The following is a 21,110-nucleotide window of genomic DNA, read 5'->3' on the forward strand; positions in this document are numbered from 1 at the left end:
CGATGTGTACAGAGGGTCCCTGGTTCGAGCCCAGGTAGGGGCGAGGAGAGGGACGGAAGCTATACTGTTACACTTGCTGAGCAGCCTTTCAGGTTATGTCGATATAGGACTCGTTTTACTGTGGATATAGATACTTTTGTACCGGTTTCCTCCAGCATCTTCACACGGTCCTTTTCTGTTGTTCTGGGATTGATTTGCACTTTTCGCACCAAAGTACGTTCATCTCTATGAGACAGAATGCGTCTCCTTCCTGAGCGGTATGACGGCTGCGTGGTCCCATGGTGTTTATACTTGCGTACTATTGTTTGTACAGATGAACGTTGTACCTTCAGGAATTTGGAAATTGCTCTCAAGGATGAATCTACAATTTTTTTCTGAGGTCTTGGCTGATTTCTTTTGATTTTCCCATGATGTCAAGCAAAGAGTCAATGAGTTTGAAGGTAGGCCTTAAAATACATCCACAGGTACACCTCCAATTTACTCAATTGATGTCAATAAGCCTATCAGAAGCTTCTATAGCCAGGACATCATTTTCTGAAATATTCAAAGCTGTTTAAAGGCAGAGTCAACTTAGTGTAAGTAAACTTCTGACCCACTGGAATTGTGATATTATAAGTGAAATAATCTGTCTGTAAACAATTTTTGGAAAAATGACTTGTGTCATGTACAACGTTGATATCCTAACCGACTTGTCAAAACTATAGTTTGTTAACAAGAAATTTGTGGAGTGGTTGAAAAACGAGTTTTAATGACTCCAACCTAAGTGTATGTAAAATTCCGACTTCAACTGTATATATTGCATTTGGATTGCTGTGCTATTTGGCTTGTTAAATGGATTTGTTGAACATATTGTAACGACCCTGGGTTTATAAGCGCGGAAATCGACTCTGCCGTTCGAGCATGCTTTTGCGGCACTGTCGATAGCGCACCTCTCCTCTCCTCTCAGCTGCGGGAGAGGAGAGGTGGCAGGTGGTGGTCCCAAAAGCATTGCGGGAGGCTGTGCTCCAGAGTACTCATGGGGGGGGGGTGGGGACTGGACACTTTGGGGTCAGAAAAACACTCCGCCGCCTCCGCCAGGGCTTTTACTGGGGGCAGCACAAGAGGGATGTGGAGGACTTTTGTCGCCGCTGTGGCAACTGCACAGCGAGAAAGGGCCTCCCAGGCCGCTCTCATGCCCAGCTCCAACAGTTCCCAGTGGGGGCTCCCATGGAGAGGGTGGGAGTGGATGTAGTTGGGCCGTTCCCCACCACAGACAATGGAAACCGCTGGGTGCTATGGACTATTTCACAAAATGGCCCAAGGCCTATGCTCTGCCTGACCAGGAGGCAGAGACTATCGTCGACTCCCTGACAGCGGGGATGTTCAGCAGGTTTGGAGCTGCAGAGTCCATCCACAGTGACCAAGGCAGAAACTTTGAGTCCCGCGTGTTCGCCACCATGTGTGAGAGGCTGGGTATGCACAAGACCTGCACTACCCCTCTCCATCCTCAAAGTGATGGCCTTGTGGAGCGCTTCAACAAAACGCTTGGACAGCAGCTGGCCATCGTCTCTTCCAAACACCAGCGTGATTGGGACACCTGCCTATGGTCCTCATGGCATTCCGCTCCACTGTCCAAGACTCCACCTCCTGCACTCCTGCACTCCTGCCCTCCTCATGCTGGGGAGAGAGATACGCACCCCTGCAGAGATGGCGTTTGGTCGGCCCCTGGATAGCCCTCATGTTTCCCCGGGGCCGGAGTATGCCCGGAGACTCCAGGACCGCCTGGAGACAGCCCACACCTTCACCAGAGAGCAGCTGGTGAATGCAGGTGTGAGGCAGAAGAGGAACTATGACGTGCACACCCGGGGAAGGCACTTTGTGGCTGGGGAGCTGGTCTGGGTCTACAGCCCCCTAAGAAAAAAAGGCAGATGCCCCAAGTTGGACAGTCACTGGGTGGGACCCTGCAGTGTCCTGGAGAGGTTAGGGGAGGTTGTTTACCGGGTGCAGCTTCCTCCCAGGGGGAGAAAGGTGACACTGCACCGGGACAGGTTAACCCCATACAGAGGGGCCTCTTCTCCCCAAACCCCAGGAACCCCCACAATTCCCCTCTCTGGCAATGACATTCCCCAGGCACCCACCCCCAGGTGCCGCAGACAGCCCACTCCCCCTGTCTCCCCACCTGTGTCACCGCGTGGTTCCCCAGAGCCACGGACTGTATTACCCGTTCCCGCTTCCTTGTCCCCCATATCCCTGCCTTCATCCCCTGGTTCCCAGAGGGGCACTCTGCGACCATCACGGCCACGCAGGTAAAGGAGACCTCTGGGTCGCTTCAGAGACTTTGTTTGTTCCCTCTGCGACGAGGGACTTTGTGGTGGGGGGGCTGTGTAGCGACCCGCACAGACAGCTGTGTGTTATGTGTTAGGCTAGTAGGTGGTTGTGTTGTACTTACCAGTACCCAGTGTTCGCAGGGTCCGTCATGCCAATCAACCTGCTATCTGCCAATCACGGAAATGCCTGGAATGTTCTGATGCCGAAGATCCTGGTGGTTGGCGGAGTGGCGTGGAGGGGGGTTGGGCAGGGGGATGGAGCATTGGAAGTTAAGACGAGGTTTAGCCTTTGTTCTCTCTCTTATGTCTGGAGGTCACAAGAGGTCATAATTGGCTTGTGGGTTATCTTTCATTTATTTGGCGTGGGCTAGGCCAAACAGTAGCCTGTGTAAAGTTGGTTTAATAAACCGTCAATTTGTAAACTCAAACCTCTGTCTGGACAATTGTTCCTTTATGATCTAGTCAGGTCATTACAACATCTTGATTTCAGTGTTATTTTTTAAATATTTTTTAAAATTATTTTTCTACTTGTTTGACATTTTACAGCATTGTTAGGCGCTAGTAACATAACCATTACGCTGCACCCGCTATAACATCTGCTTAACTGTGAAAATGACAAATAAACTATTTGATGTATTAGTGTCATTTATTGACCATATTAATTCGTGATGTGTCCATCTTTGAGTGTTTTTTTGGATTTCCATAAAGTTGAATTGTTGAGTTTGCATAGCTAAGTGCTAGCTAAAGTTGATTTGTTGAGTTTGCATAGCTATGTTGCTAACTACGGGATAGCATTACGAACATGTAGCTGGATAAACAAATAACGTTATATTATTACCCAATCAAATATCAATGAAAGTTCAAACGCGTAACCTTTTGGTAACACGAAAACAAAAACATAGAAGAAAATTGGGCGTGGCCTGCTGCCCTTACAGGAAGTGGAGTAAAAAAAAAAAGTCTCCAAAGAGTTTTCGAAACTCAATCAAGATATATATTTTGCCAACAGGCAGTGCAGCGCTAAACAAAGCCGCGGTGAGTTGTTGATAATTGGAAAGTTGATAGGTCGCAACGAATAAAATAAATATAAAAACTTGTTTTTTTTAACGTAGCTACTTTATCTATATTGAAAATGTGAAGTTTGACGAATTTGTTGTTTTTGAGCAAGATAGCTAGCTAGTTAAACGAACACTGTCTTAATCGCTACGCTAGCTAGCAACGAAGCTAACACTGAGTCCTAATCTTTGACTAACGTTAGCTATTTTCGCTAACTAGTAAATGACTTATGTTTACAAGCATATATTTATTTTCCGGATAGCAACTAAGTACTAGCCATAGTGAAATTAGCTGTGTTTCCATCTGTATCATAGCTAGCTGGTTATCACTAGATACTATCTAGCCACCGTATACATGAATTGTGTTGACCAACTAACGTTAGCCAGGTAACGAATCCGTTAGAAAGCTGTCTAACGTTAGCTAGCTACAGTAGCGTTAACTCTGCTAGCAACTATTGTTATCTAGCTGTTGGTGTTCTGACAGTGTGCAGCAAATCGAATGATGGTTAGCTAGCTAGCTGTTAACTGGCCAAACTGCCGTTAGTTAGCTATCTGGATTTTTCTGGCTACTATTTCAGTCTTTGATTCAGTGATGAGCTAGCTAACGTTAGCTAGTGAGCGAACTATGTTGCTAGCTAAGTGATAGCCTTATGAACATGTAGCTGGATAAACAAATAACGTTAGATAATTAACTAGCTAGTAGGTCAACCTTTAACATCTTGTTCCATCTGTGTGCTAACTGTCATTGTGTCGCTCCTGTCTCTCAACACAGGGGAAAATATGCACTACTATCGTTATGAAAATGCAGAAGTCAGCTTCTGTTACAAGTACCTCATGTTCAGCTACAACATCATATTTTGGGTAAGTAGCAAAAGCAGTAGGTAACCCTGTAAACAATGAGTAATGCAGACATGCTGTGGCACCCCGTTGTCTCATTTGGTGCTATGCTATGAATGTAGTTATGCATATGCTGTATAGTTGGCCTGAGTTTGCCTGGCGGACTAAACTCCACTCGATGGTGAAGGAAGTTTATGATGAACTTTACCAAGAGAGTGGAGCAGAGACCAGACTTTGTGGAATCTAGCGCAGACTACATCGATTTGCCCAATACTTAAAAAAAGGTAAATCCTGAAATGCCTACATTGTACCAATGTTTGACCTCTAGTTGCGTGCCTTTCTTTTATTGCTGAAATTCATACCTTTTCAATAAACAATCAAATACAGCCACCAACTTTGCTCGTTTCTGTTTCTCGAAGATGGCAACTTCCATTAATTGAATCTCTGACATTTGTAAATTAAATCTAGGCTATTTTTTTTAATTTTTTTATTTCACCTTTATTTAACCAGGTAGGCTAGTTGAGAACAAGTTCTCATTTGCAACTGCGACCTGGCCAAGATAAGGCATAGCAGTGTGAACAGACAACACAGAGTTACACATGGAGTAAACAATTAACAAGTCAATAACACAGTAGAAAAAAAGGGGAGTCTATATATACATTGTGTGCAAAAGGCATGAGGTAGGCAAATAATTACAATTATGCAGATTAACACTGGAGTGATAAATGATCAGATGGTTATGTACAGGTAGAGATATTGGTGTGCAAAAGAGCAGAAAAATAAAAATAAATAAATAAAAACAGTATGGGGATGAGGTAGGTGAAAATGGGTGGGCTATTTACCAATAGACTATGTACAGCTGCAGCGATCGGTTAGCTGCTCAGATAGCAGATGTTTGAAGTTGGTGAGGGAGATAAAAGTCTCCAACTTCAGCGATTTTTGCAATTCGTTCCAGTCACAGGCAGCAGAGAACTGGAACGAAAGGCGGCCAAATGAGGTGTTGGCTTTAGGGATGATCAGTGAGATACACCTGCTGGAGCGCGTGCTACGGATGGGTGTTGCCATCGTAACCAGTGAACTGAGATAAGGCGGAGCTTTACCTAGCATGGACTTGTAGATGACCTGGAGCCAGTGGGTCTGGCGACGAATATGTAGCGAGGGCCAGCCGACTAGAGCATACAAGTCGCAGTGGTGGGTGGTATAAGGTGCTTTAGTGACAAAACGGATGGCACTGTGATAAACTGCATCCAGTTTGCTGAGTAGAGTGTTGGAAGCAATTTTGTAGATGACGTCGCCGAAGTCAAGGATCGGTAGGATAGTCAGTTTTACTAGGGTAAGTTTGGCGGCGTGAGTGAAGGAGGCTTTGTTGCGGAATAGAAAGCCGACTCTTGATTTGATTTTCGATTGGAGATGTTTGATATGGGTCTGGAAGGAGAGTTTAGAGTCTAGCCAGACACCTAGGTACTTATAGATGTCCACATATTCAAGGTCGGAACCATCCAGGGTGGTGATGCTGGTCAGGCGTGCGGGTGCAGGCAGCGAACGGTTGAAAAGCATGCATTTGGTTTTACTAGCGTTTAATAGCACCCCTATTAAACAGGGGTTGCCAACCATTTCTAGCATGAGAGCTACTTATAATAAATTAAACATCTTGTGAGCTACTCATTTGTCTCATCTCGCCTGCAATTCTTCCCTGGTTCCTTAGTGTACAAGAAAAAGTAGGACACTACTTGTTTTGTTTTTTTTACTCTAAAATGTACACTTGTTCATAGATAAACAACATATTGTTTATGTGAAGACCATTTTTTATGGGGGGGGGGTGTGTATGGAAGAAAATGAACAAATATTTAAAAAAACTTGTAATTCCCCTTCTATTGCACCTGATCCTTTACTTGCACATCTAGCGAGGTGAGGAATGTGGCATCTAATGTGCAGCCATGGTTCTGTACTGTTGCTGCTCATTTCATGTCAAAGTAAGCAAATAATAGATTCAAATGTCATAATTAAGCAATACGGCCTGGTGGGGTATCACACACACACCACGGCTAAGGGCTGTTCTTAAGTACGGCACAACCCCCAAGGTGCCTTATTCTATTATAAACTGGTTACCAGCATAATTAGAGCAATAAAAATAAATATTTTGTCAATACCCATGATATACGGTCTGATATACCACGGCTTTCAACCAATCATCATTCAGTGTTCGAACAACTCAGTTTATAATTACTCATAATATACTTCTGCCATGTACACCTACTTTGCAGGTAACATTTAATTGAGACGGTTTTGGGGAAGTATTTCTGTCAACCCACAAGACCGTTATCACGTCAACTGGCTAAACACAGTGATAGACAAACGTGCGCACCACTCAGACAGACGGGCAATGTTTATGGAAATTAATTGGGAGATATTGTTAGGTTTGGCTTTTTAAGCCAATAGTTGCTAACCAGGGTTGGGATAATTAAGCAATAAGGCCTGAGGTGTGGTATGTTGGCCATATACCACACACCCCCAAGGTGCCTTATTGCTATTATAAGCTGGTTACCAATGTAATTAGAGCAGTAAAAATAAATGTTTTGTCGTACCTATGATATAGCACATCTGTCAGCCAGTCAGCATTCAGGGTTTGAACCACCCAGTTTATAATATTGCGTTGATTAGACAGTAGCGGGGAGCTTACAGTATCTGATACTTAGATTAGATTGCAGTGGACACTTGAAAATGTAATGTACTTTCAGAATTGTTTGATGAGCTACTCATAGGTGGGCTGCAAGCTCCTAGTAGCTCGCGATCGACCTGTTGTAGACCCCTGCTATAAAATTATTGTAATATGTCAAATAAAAGTGTGTTTTTATGATTTCTCTCGTTTTTTCCCTCATCTCTGGACCGAAAAATGCTGCAAGTCAATAAAGTAATGTGCCAAATTTTGGGTTTACTGGCACCTGTAATGATCTGCGAGATTTGATTGGTCGGCACAGCAGCTGTGATTTGATTGGACAATGAGTATTTGGAGCACTGGGCTTACGTCATCAGATAATCAATTGACACTTGCACATTCACGCTAAATTGCCATCTTTGAGAAACAGACATGAGCAAAACGTCAGTGGTTGTATTTTAGTAACATTTATTGAAAAAGTATGGATTTCCGCAAACAAGGCCCGCAACTACAGAGGACAAACATAGGTACACGGTAGGCATTTCATGATAAAACATTTTTTGAAGTATTGCCCGTGAGTGAATTGATATTGTCTGAGCTAGATTCCAAAAAGCCTGGTCTCTGCTCCACTCTGTTGGTGAAGTAAATCATAAACTTCCTTCACCGTGGTTTGCTAGAGTCAGCCATGAGCAGTAAATCAGATACTCAAGAATACTGCAACTTTAAAGCCAGGCATACACTACATCTTTTTGAGATTGGAGACAAAATCACCATGTTGTTGCCTACGCGAGGTGCGTGGCTGTCACCGACGCAATCTGAGGGCTATCGATCCCGTCTTTGGGCCATCCCAGGTGTTCCCATTTTTTCAAACACATTTTATCAGCACAAATCTGCAGTGCTCTTGTAGTGAGATGTGCAACGGCATGTTTTGAGAACGCTGATCAGCAATGAGAGCTTGCCAGAGAAAAAGCCAGTGAGATGATGATGTATCGCAACACCCAGAATGTGTCCACTGTCGAGCCAGAGTGATTACTACTAGTATGTGTTTGTACTTGTCTTTAACCTAAGCCAGTGTCAAACCACTACAGCTCTGAAGTTCACAAGCAATTTTACTCAATTCAAAATGTGTAGGCTGGGTGATTCAACTCTGTATGGCAAGTGTGAATTTCTGATTGAATGTGTTTGTGGCTGTTTTTAGCCACCGCTTGTTCCAGCTACGTTTTCTAATCACTCGTTGTTTTCAGGAGACAGCGTGGTATGGAGAATCCTCACGACAAAGTGAAGAATATTGTAGTGTGTGACCCCCAGTCTGTGCCACATCGTTTAGTGTGCACACCACTACTTTGGCAAGACAACAACAAAAAAAATACAACAAAGACGTTTGTTTAATGTGAGGCTCAGCGATGTTAGGATTTTGAAAGTCGTGTAGTTTACGCCCGGCATGAGATGGAGCATATAGCAGTCCCTCCAGGATTTTGTAATCGCAACATATTTAGCAAAATCAACAATTTCCTGCATATTATGCGAGGGCTTGCAGATTTGACCAATCACTGCACTATTTCTGTCAGTCAAATCATCACAATATTATTGCATACAACTGACCCATTACTGTGGTACAAAATTGGGCTCAATTTCAACCAATCACTGCACATTTTTGCCTGCAAATATCCCAAAATCCTGGAGGGAGTAAAATGGTGTTCTTTTAAGACAAGAATGTCTGGGAAGCCCATGTAGAGAACACATTGATTTACTAAAACCATTTTTCACCTCTGAGGGCAGATGGCAGCCCCTGCTGGCTGACCTGGTGCCCCCTGCCACAATCTTTCCACACAGAGCACATTTTCAATAGCCATTCCCTCTATAACATCCTCCACTGGTAACTGCCTCTTTCTGTTTATTTCTCAATTAAAGAAGGGTGTGAGCTTTTCTTTCATTTCTTTAGCCTATATCTCTAATGCCCTTCCAAAATCCAGAGTTGAGAAATAACCTTCAGAGCCCCTACTTCCTGTTTTAGCTAGGGAACAGGAGACTCACTAAGATATTTGCTAGCTTCCTCTCTTTGTTTGTGTCAACAGGAAATGTAGAAACGCTTCTGTTTTGGATTTTGGCTAAGCTCGTTAATTCATCTCTTGATAGGGCAGCTGTATTCTGAGTTCAAAGATGCGCAATAACCACTTATGACCCATCTCTTCCTGTTTTTTTTTTTTGCAATTTCTTGAATTTTGGTGCCCTTTTTAAATTAAAGACATTGTCAGTGTTTTCGTTATTAGCAGGCTCCCTCTTCTATACCTAGTTATGCTTTAATATTATTTAGTGGCAGAGTTTTCCCTAATGCCTATGTGAAAATGTAAAAAATAAAAGTAAACAACTGAACACACCAAGTAAAAAATGTGAACACATCTGAAAAAAAGTCGGTCTGCTTCCTTCCTCAGCTGGCTGGAGCAGCATTCATCGCCATTGGGTTCTGGGCCTGGAGTGAGAAGGTGAGGGAGCAGCTTCTCCCATTGTCCTGTAAATGTTTCACCACTGTACAGACAGCTTATTTCTATTAATTGACTCTATTTGTGTAATTGTGTTTGTGCCAGACCTTCAGCCCACAGACTTGTCACTTGTCATCACTGCCATCACATCTTTTAAAACATTCACAACCATCAAATTCACAGTTAATTTCCCCTATTGTTACACACAGCTTGAAGCTGATAACACATTTTAATCGTCTGTTCTGTAGGGTTGAACCGCTACATTAGAGGTTATTGAAATGCGTATTGGAGATATTGTTACAGGATAACACGCCAGCTTTTAATCAGATATCCCATGTAATTTATTCAATATATTAAATAATTTAATTCTTTATAATGTGGCATTCATTATTCTCGGAATGACTGTCTACTTGCATGTTGATGCTTTGCTTGAAATGGTATCAGCTTCTCATCAATGTCTGAAAGGTCATACAGTATTTTATGTAATTCCTGTGTCGCCATATGCCAATACCCTGGGGATCTGTTAACCATTGAGCTAACTCAACTGTTCTCACTCCTGTAGGGAGTACTGTTGGACCTGACACAGGTGACACGGCTGCATGGCTTTGACCCCGTGTGGCTGGTGCTGCTGGTGGGAGCGATCACCTTCATCCTGGGCTTTGCAGGATGTGTAGGAGCACTCAGGGAGAACATATGCCTCCTCAAGTTTGTGAGTACTGCACCACCACAATACTCCTCCTATTGCTCTTGCTCGATCTCTCTCTTGGGGGTCTCATAGCATACCATTAGAATACTGGTACACATTTTAGCTGCTCTTACAAGTGGGGCTGTGATGGTCATTGGTCAGCCAAATGACTGAGGTAACTGTAATAACCGTTTGAGTAGAAAAAAAGTAATCATTCTCCTCTTGACTGCATGTGCTGTCGTAGAAATATCATGAATAGAAGGGGCATACCCATTCAAGCGTGATGGTATATGGGGTGGACTGGTGGCCATTGCAAGTTTACCCATAGTAGCAAGGCATGAAGTATACCCATCAATATGTGTTGTGGTTTGTTGATTTAAACTCAAGTGACTTTTTGCAAAAAATGTATTCCATTGTATGAGCCATATAAGTTAACATCATACATTCTACTTTACCATGGAAGTTATTGCATGAATATACCAGGCAACAATGTTTGAGTTCATGAAATTACCGGTCAAATTGCCAGGGTTAGAAGTTCCAAGCACTTTTTATTCATTCTATTTTTCTGTGCTGCTGGTGCAGGGAGGGGGGCATTACCTAGGCAACGCCTTGCTTGTTTCAGCAAGAAGCAACAAAGTTTCATGTTAAGAGTCTATGTTACCACAGAAACTGGCTCAAACTGACTCTTCAGTCAGCTGTTTGTTTCAGAAATATATATATATATATATATATATCGTATCAGTCAAAAGTTTGGACACACCTGCTCATTCAAGGGTTTTTCTTTATTTTTTACTATTTTCTACATTGTAGAATAATAGTGAAGACATTAACTATGAAATTACACACGGAATCATGTAGTAACCAAAAAAGTGTTAAATAAATCTAAATATGTTATTTGAGGTTCTTCAAATAGCCACCCTTTGCCTCAATGACAGCTTTGCACTCTTGGTATTCTCTCATGAGGCAGGCACCTGGAAAGCATTAATTAACAGGTGTGCCTTAAGTTACTGTGTGGAATTTCTTTCCTCAATGCGTTTGAGCCAATCAGTTGCATTGTGACAAGGTAGGGGGGGTATACAGAAGACAGCCCTATTTGGTAAAATACCATATATATTAGCAAGAACAGCTCAAAGAAGCAAAGAGAAACGACAGTCCATTACTTTGTAAGACATGAAGGTCAGTCAGTACGGAACATTTCAAGAACGTTGAAAGTTTCTTCAAGTGCAGTCACAAAAACCACCAAGCGCTATGATGAAACTGGCTCTCATGAGGACCGCCACAGGAAAGGAAGACCCAGAATTACCTCTGCTGCAGAGGATAAGTTCATTAGTTACCAGCATCAGAAATTGCAACCCAAATAAATGCTTCAGAGTTCAACTAACACACACATCTCAACATCATCTGAGGAGATTGTGTGAATCAAGCCTTCATGCTCGAATTGCTGCAAGGAAACCACTACTAAAGGACACCAATACTAAGAAGAGACTTGCTTGGAGCCAAGAAACACGAGCAGTGGACATTAGACTGGTGGAAATTTTGTCTGGAGTCCAAATTTGAGATTTTTGGTTCTATCTACCGTGATGATATCCGCATGTGTATTTCCCATGCAAAGCATATATTATATTTTTCAAAGTAGCCACCCTTTGCCTTGATGACAGCTTTGCACACTCTTGGCATTCTCTCAACCAGCTTCATGAGGAATGCTTTTCCAGCAGTCTTGAAGGAGTTACCACATGCTGAGTGAGCACTTGTTGGCTGCTTTTCCTTCACTCTGCTGTCCAACTCATCCCAAACCAGCTCAATTGGGTTGAGGTCGGGTGATTGTGGAGGCCAGTTCATCTAATGCAGCACTCCATAACTCTCCTTTGTCAAATAGCCTTTACACAGCCTGGAGGTGTGTTTGGGACATTGTTCTGTTGAAAAATAAATGGTAGTCTGACTAAGCGTGAACTAGATGGGATGGTGTTTCTCTGCAGAATGCTGTGGTAGCCATGCTGGTTAAGTGTGCCTTGAATTCAAAATAATCACAGACAGTGTCACCAGCAAAGCACCATCACACCCACCATGCTTCACGGTGGGAACCACACACGCAGAGATCGCCCGTTCAACTACTCTGCGTCTCACAAAGACATGCCGGTTGGAACCAAAAATCTCCAATTTGGACTCATCAGACCAAAGGATAGATTTCCACCATTCTAATGTCCATTGCTTGTTTCTTGGCCCAAGCAAGTCTCTTCTTCTTATCTGTGTCCTTCAGTAGTGGTTTCTTTGCAGCAATTCCATTATGAAGGCCTGATTTTACAGTCTCTTCTGAATAGTTGATGTTGAGGTGAACTCTGACGCATTTATTTGGGCTGCAATCTGAGGTGCAGTTAGCTCTAATGAACTTGTCCTCTGCAGCAGAGGTAACTCAGGTTCTTCCTTTCCTGTGGCGGTCCTCATGAGAGTTTTTTTTCATTCACCACATCCTTCATTAATTAGGGTATGCAATAGTTTTATCTTTAAGCTGTTTTTTTTCTACCCATGCAGAGCACTACTGATGCTTCTCTTATCAGTCTCCCACCACATATAGTTAACTTGTTTTTCTCTTCTAGTTCTCAGGGGTGATCGGGTTGATCTTCTTCCTGGAACTGACTGCGGCCGTGCTGGCGTTCGTCTTCCAGGACAACGTCAGAGAGTGGATCAACGACTTCTTCCTGGCCAACGTCAAGGCCTACAGAGAGGACATCGACCTGCAAAACCTGATTGACTCCCTGCAAAAGCTGGTGAGAGGCAGAGAGCGAGAGCTATGCAGAGTGTTGCTGTGGGGGGTGGGTAATGGGATATAGAGGCAGGGAGAATGTGAGACACGAAGTTACTTAATAACCTGCTGTCCCTCACATCGGTTCTGTCACATTGTTTCCTTCCTTTCCTCCTAACCCCTTCCCGAGATGGTTCATACATCCTAGTGTTGGTGTATAATTGTGTGCTTGCTTTCACAAGCCTTGCTACGATGGCCCGTTGGTCTCTACGGACCTGATGATACTTGAACCACTGTCCTCTAAGTGGCTGTGTAATGTGTGCTCAGTCCTACACTGGCAGATGTATGGTATGGCAACACCTCAGGAGTTGGTGTGTTCGGGTTCATTAGAACCATCTGACTCAAACTTCCCTCTTGTCTGTCCTAGAACCACTGCTGCGGAGCCAAGGAGCCTGATGACTGGAACCTGAACGTCTACTTCAACTGCACCAACAACAACCCCAGCAGAGAGAGGTGCGGAGTGCCCTTCTCCTGCTGCCTTAGTGACCCTGCAGTGAGTAATCTGCTTACCCTTATCTCCATGTCTCTCTTGGTGTCGTTGCTCCTTCACTATCCATCTCTGAATAAGTTACTCTGTACTAGTTGTTATAACTGCCACTGGCATGCTCATTTTTAGGTATGCCTCTTGTTAGTCCTTGACACTGACCGGACTAATTTGAGATGTTTCTTTCTCTCTCTCTGCAGGACTCCGTTTTAAACACCCAGTGTGGCTATGATGTCCGTAAACATCTAAAGGTATGACTCTATCCAGTGCACACATCACATATACTGTTGATGTTGGAAGTTACATACCTTAGCCAAATACATTTAAACTCAGTTTTTCACAATTCCTGACATTTAATCCTAGTAAAAAAATCCCTGTCTTAGGTCAGTTATAATCACCACTTTATTTTAAGAATGTGAAATGTCAGAACAACAGTAGAGATTTATTTCAGCTTTTTTCTTTCATCACATTCCCAGTGGCTGAGAAGTTTACATACACTCAATTAGTATTTGGTAGGATTACCTTAAACAATTTAAACTTAAGTCAAACATTTCGGGTAGCCTTCCACAAGCTTCCCACAATAAGTTGGGTGAATTTTGGCCCATTCCTCCTGACAGAGCTGGTGTAACTGAGTCAGGTTTGTAGGCCTCCTTGCTCGCACACGCCTTTTCAGTTCTGCCCACAAACTTTCTATGGGATTGAGGTCAGGGCTTTGTGATGGCCACGCCAATACCTTGACTTTGTTGTCCTTAAGCCATTTTGCCAGAACTTCGGAAGTATGCTTGGGTTCAATGACCATTTTTGAAGACCCATTTGTGACCAAGCTTCAACTTCCTGACTGATGTCTTGAGATGTTGCTTCAATATATCCACATAATTTTCCTCCCTCATGATGCCATCTATTTTGTGAAGTGCATCAGTCCCTCCTGCAACAATGCACCCCCACAAGATGATGCTGCCACCCCTGTGCTTCACGGTTAGGATGGTGTCCTTAAGCTTGCAAGCCTCCCCCTTTTCCTCCAAACATAATGATGGTCATTATGGCCAAACAGTTCTATTTTTGTTTCATCAGACCAGAGGACATTTCTCCAAAAACTACGTTCTTTGTCCCCATGTGCAGTTGCAAACTGTAGTCTGGCTTTTTTAATGGTTGTTTTGGAGTAGGGGCTCCTTCCTTACTGAGCGACCATTCAGGTTATGTCAAAATAGGACTCGGTTTACTTTGGATATAGATACTTTTGTACCTGTTTCCTCCAGCATCTTCACAAGGTCCTTTGCTGCTGTACCTGGGATTGATTTGCACTTTTCGCACCAAAGTATGTTCATCTCTAGGAGACAGAACAGTTCTCCTTCCTGAGCGTTATGGTGGCTGTGTGGTCCCATGGTGTTTATACTTGCATACTGTTTGTACAGATGAATGTGGTACCTTCAGGCGTTTGGAAATTGTTCCCAATGATGAATCAGACTTGTGGAGTTCTACAATTTTTTTTCTGAGGTCTTGGCTGATTTCTTTTGATGTCAAGCGAAGAGGCAGTGAGTTTGAAGGTAGGCCTTAAAATATATCCACAGGTACACACACCTCCAATTGACTCAATTGATGTCAATTAGCCTCTCAGAAGCTTCTAAAGCCATGACATCGTTTTCTGGAATTTTCCAAGCTGTTTAAAGGCACAGTTAACTTAGTGTATGTAAACTTCTTGACCCCCTAGAATTGTGATAGTGAAATAATCTGTCTGTTAACAATTGTTGGAAAAATTGCTTGTCATGCACAAAGTAGATGTTTTGGAGTGTTTAAACGTTTTTTAATGACTCCAACCGAAGTGTATGTAAACTTCCGACTTCAACTGTATGTATACATATAATAATATATGCTATTTAACAGACCCTTTTATCCAAAGCGACTTTTGATAACCACACATAATCTGCAGGAATCGCTATTTGTATTTATGATAGCCTACTGCATGTCTTAACTGTATGTTTATATGGCCTATATATGCATCCAAGTCTATTGTTTGCAACAATCCACCTCTACTAGCTGTAGTAAGACTGTTTTTGTGAAAGGTAAACATTGTAAAGTAATAGATTACATTTCAGTGCAGAAAGTAAACTTCCATTTCTTCTTAAGGGTAGATAATACAGGCTTTAGTGTCAGGTCATTTAAGCTGTATCGACAGTGCCTTTTCTTCCCATTACCCAAATGGGAGAAACACAGATTTCGTGTTATCACTGCTGAACGAAAGGTAGGCTCCCTCCTGTCCCTGTTAATCTCTTGTCACTACGAAGAACGGCAGGCTGAAAATAAATTATTCTTTATCTATTTTTTGGCCTAGCGTTCCAGTGGTCGCTCTCAAATCTGGGGCTTAAATTTGTTTTTCTGCAAATCCACCCTGTTTTACATCGGTTCTGGTCCCCTGGCTCAGAAGGAACTATTCATCTTCATTGTTATTCAAAGTTATGAGGCAAACTGATTTGTCTTCTTTGTTTACCAGGAAAAATGTCTTAGACAGAGCAGATGCTTCTAGATAAATGGGAGTTTTTATGTTGAAATGGAAGAGCTGAGTTTCACTATTCATCATAGATGACTCATCAATTCTTCATATTTTTTTCGTTTGTCACATACACCGGATAGGTGCAGTGAAATATGTTTTACAGGGTCAGCCATAGTAGTATGGCGCCCCTGGGGCAAATTAGGGTTAAGTGCCTTGCTCCAGGGCACAAATATATGTTTTGCCTTGTTGGCTCGGGTATTCAAACCAGCGACCTTTCTGTTACTGCCGCCCATTAATTGCAGAAGAACTATCTATTTGCTAATTTTGACCTTTCCTCTGCCCCTTGTGATGGTCAATATTAATTTCACTGAGATATTGCCATAGGCTGTCATAGATAATAGCTACACAATAGCAAAATGCATCCTTTTGACTTAAAAAATATATATATTCTAAGTCGGGAAACTTCTTGGCAACAAACACTTGGTGTCAAATCTTCTTTGGTATTTGAAAAAACAATCAAGTTTGATCTATCCTACAAGATACATTAAGTGCACCAAGACTTGTACTTAGTGTAAGGTGATTTGAGTAAGCCGGTATATACAAAGTTATGGGAGAGCATTCCATATAGCTCTCATTTCCTGTTTCAGGGGGACTGGATCAACTATATTTACATCAAGGGCTGCATCCCAGCCTTAGAGGAATGGCTTCCACGGAATCTCTACATAGTAGCTGGAGTATTCATCATTATATCTCTGCTTCAGGTAAATATATCTATATTGAAATGAGAGTACATGTTTATATGCTGATGGGATTCATATCTATTGTTGGCTAATGCTGTGAATTCTTCCGCCTTTTCAGATGATGGGCATCTTCTTGGCTCGGACACTGATTGTCGACATTGAGAAGGTCAGGTTTAACTACTAGTGAGGGGTGTGGTGGAATGCATAGGCCTACGGGGCACTGTACTGAGAGAGAAACTGTCCACCATCCATTCCGCCCTTTTTCTGATCTCCCTTTCTGAGGCCCGGCAAGGGATGAGAGAAGAGGACAAAAATACTTCTTCCATACCTATGGCTCATTATCTTTGGACTATTCTGTCAGTCTCTGGAGACTAATACCTCTGCAGAGCCTGCACAGTGGACATGAAGCTGCCTTATTCAACTAGACTCGTATGTGCCTTCTCTCACAGGATTGCAGTCAGACTTCAACGAACCACTTAAAAATAGCCTCTGGGTTTCCCTTTAAATATGTTTTTGGTACATTCTTGTATTGTTTTCCTAAGACACTCTGAACATCTTTCCCGGGAACAGTGTCTTAACCAATACACCCAGGTAGAATCCTGGGTGAATTCATCATACCTCAACAATGATCAAAAAACAACAATGAAGTCGTCGCAATTGTTTAAACGGTGTGCTCTCTGGCCTGCAGCTTTTCATGACGAGAATTGTAGAATATCAGACTGTGTGAGCAGTAAGAGTTGTCTACCACATCAGTGAAGATATAATTGCTCCAATATGAGACTTTGCCCTAGAGCTCTTTCTGAATCAACACGATCTCAGCACCGCATTGTGTGATGGCTATTATCGTCCACAAGCCGGCTCTCTCTCTGTCAAACCGTCTGGTTTCACAGCGCCTCAGAACTTGACTCGACTGAACGTCTATGGCAGGAACGGACGAAACAACCATTTGTTTTAATTGGCTAATCTATCACCATCTAGCATAACCCTTAGAACCTCCCCCTACATTGAGCACTTTAAAGCTCGAGCAGCACAGGTGATTTAAACAAGTGAGTTCAGAAAATCTGAAAGTACACTTCGAGAAATATTTTTTCAGATATAAACTTTAAATCCCAAACTCTGAAATCAATTGAGCTCAAAAATATGGCTATGTGATAGAACATTTATATTGATTGGCTATTTTTGCCATATTTCAGTCTCATCTAATACCGCTGTATCAGGCTCGCTGTCTCCCACCTCGATTTTATCCACACCCCTTTCAAATCCCACTTTGTTGCTCAGTGTTACTAGGCTCTATGCAACAGCAATTTGACCCTGGGGACGAGGTTAGGACAGGCTTTGAACTGAAACCACCATTGTCCCTTAGCTCTCAGCTAAACATTGGGAAAATTCTGCTAGCTCTTAACCATTTGAATCAGTCTGCAGCTGTTCAAACCCACATGTGCACTGCTGAACCTCTGACTTGTCAGTCAAGCCATGTCTTTTCTATAAGTCATGTCTCATAACTTGTCAGTCCACAACGTGCATAAAATGCTTCTGAGCAGAAGTTGAGTTTTGATCATTGCGATACATACTACTTTCCTTAAGGGAAAGTGAATTGTGGATGCAATGCATATGTAGATAGTTGACATGTTTTATTTTGATCAGTGTTAGATGACCTGTAAGTGAAGTATTAGTTAGTAGTTAGCCATCAGAGTAGCAGAGTTTAATTATTTTGCTGTTGTGTTGATGCGGCTGCCCGATTGAACTTTATAGAGATATACAATTACAACTGTACTTGATGCCCAACCCATCAACATCTCTCCTCAGTCCAGACTATATACCTCAAGGCACCCAGCAATCATCCAAGTGACCACTGGCCTAACATTATTCAAAGCGTTCTGAATGCATATTTGGCAGAGGTATTTGCCTCATGCTAGTTAACTGCCAGTCCCTCCATACATTGAGCTTGCTTTACTGCCATCCTGTCCAAAGATACTCTGCTGTCCTCGTAATAGAAAGGGGAGCTTTACAGAGGCATCTATGGCGGGTTATGGAATGTTGATTGAGGATATATTTTATGGGGTTTTATATCGCATGAATGCTAGAGTTGCGCTATATAAGTTACAAGATAAAAAGACGCAATTGAAAGCAATGGAGTTGACGGTCATTCAGGCCTTCAACTGCAGATCTGCTGGTGAATGTCTGTCATGTAGTTGGACAATTTTCTTTGTTTTTTGTGTGTTACTGATTGTTTCCATGTAATCATGAGTGTTTTTAACAAAAGGGATGTTCTGTTTTATGTAATGACATTTTGTAAATGTGAATTTTAATTAATTCTGGATAGGTTTTTATAAACAATAAAGTATGTTTGTCCATTTTGTTAAACATCACAGATGACAATATAATTTAGTCAAATTACCTTCCCCAGGCATACACTTACAAGGTGGTCGTTGGATATTCTGAAAAGTGCAAAGGCTACTACATGCTTTTGTGCCTCCTTGGTCGAAGGATTTGACACTCTAAACAGTACTGATTTAGCTGTGTTTTAGAGCCCTCTTGTGTTAATTATGGGAAGTTAATAGAAACCCTGAACAACCTTCATGGCTGACTGTTTTAAAATAACTAGGAATAGGTCTATTGCCACATTGAGAGAGTCTTGCAACTTTGACAGCATTGTATTTTTTCAGCCTGGCCACAGAGCCATAAACAAACTTTACATATTCCTGAGCACCTCCAAGACATGATACATACTAAAGGTCTAGTTACATTAGACCAGGGATGTGCAACGTTTATGGGGGTTGGGGCCACAAAAATCTTAAAACCACAGCAACAGCTCACAAGGGTGCGACCTTGTGAGCAAAACATTTTAGCGGCCCCTCATGACAGCGTAGAACATTTTAAAGTACATTTCCTGCAATTCTACACATTCCATGGGATGTAGAGAACGTTCAGCAGTTTTAAAGCAAGTTTGCTGCAATTGTGAACATTTTGCCATGGGGCAGTGAGAAAAATGTGCAGTTTTACGGGAATTTTCCTGCAATTCCACACATTTTGCCATCGGGTGGAGACAAATGTTTGCAGTTTTTAATATGATTTCTGATGATTAATGGGGGGGGCCCCCCGGTTGGTAATTCAACTATGATTATTATACATTTAGATATCTGGCCACAAGACTAACTTACCAATTAAAAAATTGTAGCTGACATGGGCTAATTGAGTGACTGTCAGTGACTGACATAACAGTAAAACTGCTGATGCAAACCACATTTCGAAATTGCACCTTATTCTAACTTTCAACAGTAAGTTGACACCCCGACTGAGTCCCCCCCCAGAAAAACGAAAGTATAGAGGTTGGTCAGGGAGGATGGGTTGGAGTAATCCGCCACCGTCTAGCAATCCAAAGCAATCCTAACCTTTGTCCTTAGTTCATCTAACCACAAACATAAACTCTCCATATAATTCTCCTTTGTTGTTACGAGCAGCAAGCAACCTGATCTCAGAGAAAGACTTATACATCTTGGAGGATTTATAGTATTATAAGGTAGACTACATGACCAAAAGTATGTGGACACCTGCTCGTCGAACATCTCATTCCAAAATCATGTGCATTAATATGGAGTTGTTCCCCCCTTTGCTGCTATAACAGCCTCCACTCTTCTGGGAAGGCTTTCCACTAGATGTTGAAACATTGCTGCGGGGACTTACTTTCATTCAGCCACGGAGCATTACTGAGGTTGGACACCGATTGTTGGGAAATTAGGCCTGGCTCGCAGTCAGCTTTCCAATTCTTCCCAACGGTGTTCAATGGGGTTGAGTTCAGGGCTCTGTCCAGGCCAGTCACGTTATTCTACACCGATCTCGACAAAACATTTGTATGGACCTTGTTTTGTACACTGGGATATTGTCATGCTGAAAAAGAAATGGGCCTTCCCCAAACTGTTGCCACAAATTTTGAAATAATTTCTAGAATGTCATTGTCTGCTGTAGCATTGAGAATTGCCTTCACTGGAACAAAGGGGCCTAGCCCAAACAATGAAAAACAGCCCCAGACTATTATTCATCCTCCACCAAACTTTACAGTCAGCACAATGCATTGGGGCAGGTAGCGTTCTCCTGGCCTTCGCCAAACCCAGACTCATCCATCGGACTGACAGGTGGTGAAGCGTAATTCATCACTCCTGAGAACACATTTCTACTGCTGCAGAGTCCAACGGACAGTACACCACTCCAACCGACACTTGGCATTACGCATGGTGATCTTAGGCTTTTGTGCGGCTTCTCGGCCATGGAAAGACATTTCATGAAGCTCCAGACTAACAATTCCTGTGCTGACGTTGCTTCCAGAGGCAGTTTGGATCTCGGGAGTGAGTGTTGCAACCAAGGGCAGACTATTTTTACACACTTCAGCACTTGGCGGTCTTGTTTTGTGAGCTTCTGCGACCTACCACTTTGCGGCTGAGCCATTGTTGCTCCTAGACATTTCCACTTCACAATAACAGCACTTACAGTTGACTGGAGTAGCTCTAGCAGGGCATACATTTGACGAAATGACTTGTTGGAGAGGTGGCATCCTATGACGGTGCCATGTTGAAAGGCCATTCTT

At 42.6% G+C, this 21,110-nt stretch overlaps 1 protein-coding gene across 2 annotated transcripts; it reads left to right on the forward strand.

The window, feature by feature from the left end:
• Window positions 1-3,187: 3,187 nt before the first annotated feature.
• On the forward strand, window positions 3,188-18,897 carry LOC110502552 (tetraspanin-14). Of its 2 annotated transcripts, none has more exons than XM_021580672.2 (9): window positions 3,188-3,338; window positions 4,131-4,219; window positions 9,284-9,334; window positions 9,894-10,040; window positions 12,611-12,781; window positions 13,184-13,309; window positions 13,501-13,551; window positions 16,436-16,549; window positions 16,647-18,897. In XM_021580672.2, the coding sequence occupies exons 2-9, from the start codon at window positions 4,139-4,141 to the stop codon at window positions 16,710-16,712; spliced, it is 807 nt and encodes a 268-aa protein (XP_021436347.1). In that variant the 5' UTR covers window positions 3,188-3,338; window positions 4,131-4,138; the 3' UTR covers window positions 16,713-18,897. The 2 variants fall into 2 exon arrangements, with proteins under 2 accessions (XP_021436347.1, XP_036816013.1); XM_036960118.1 differs by lacking the exon at window positions 3,188-3,338 and adding an exon at window positions 3,544-3,745.
• Window positions 18,898-21,110: the final 2,213 nt, after the last annotated feature.

This window comes from Oncorhynchus mykiss, chromosome 23 (assembly GCF_013265735.2).
Source record: "Oncorhynchus mykiss isolate Arlee chromosome 23, USDA_OmykA_1.1, whole genome shotgun sequence".
Taxonomy (NCBI): domain Eukaryota; kingdom Metazoa; phylum Chordata; class Actinopteri; order Salmoniformes; family Salmonidae; genus Oncorhynchus; species Oncorhynchus mykiss.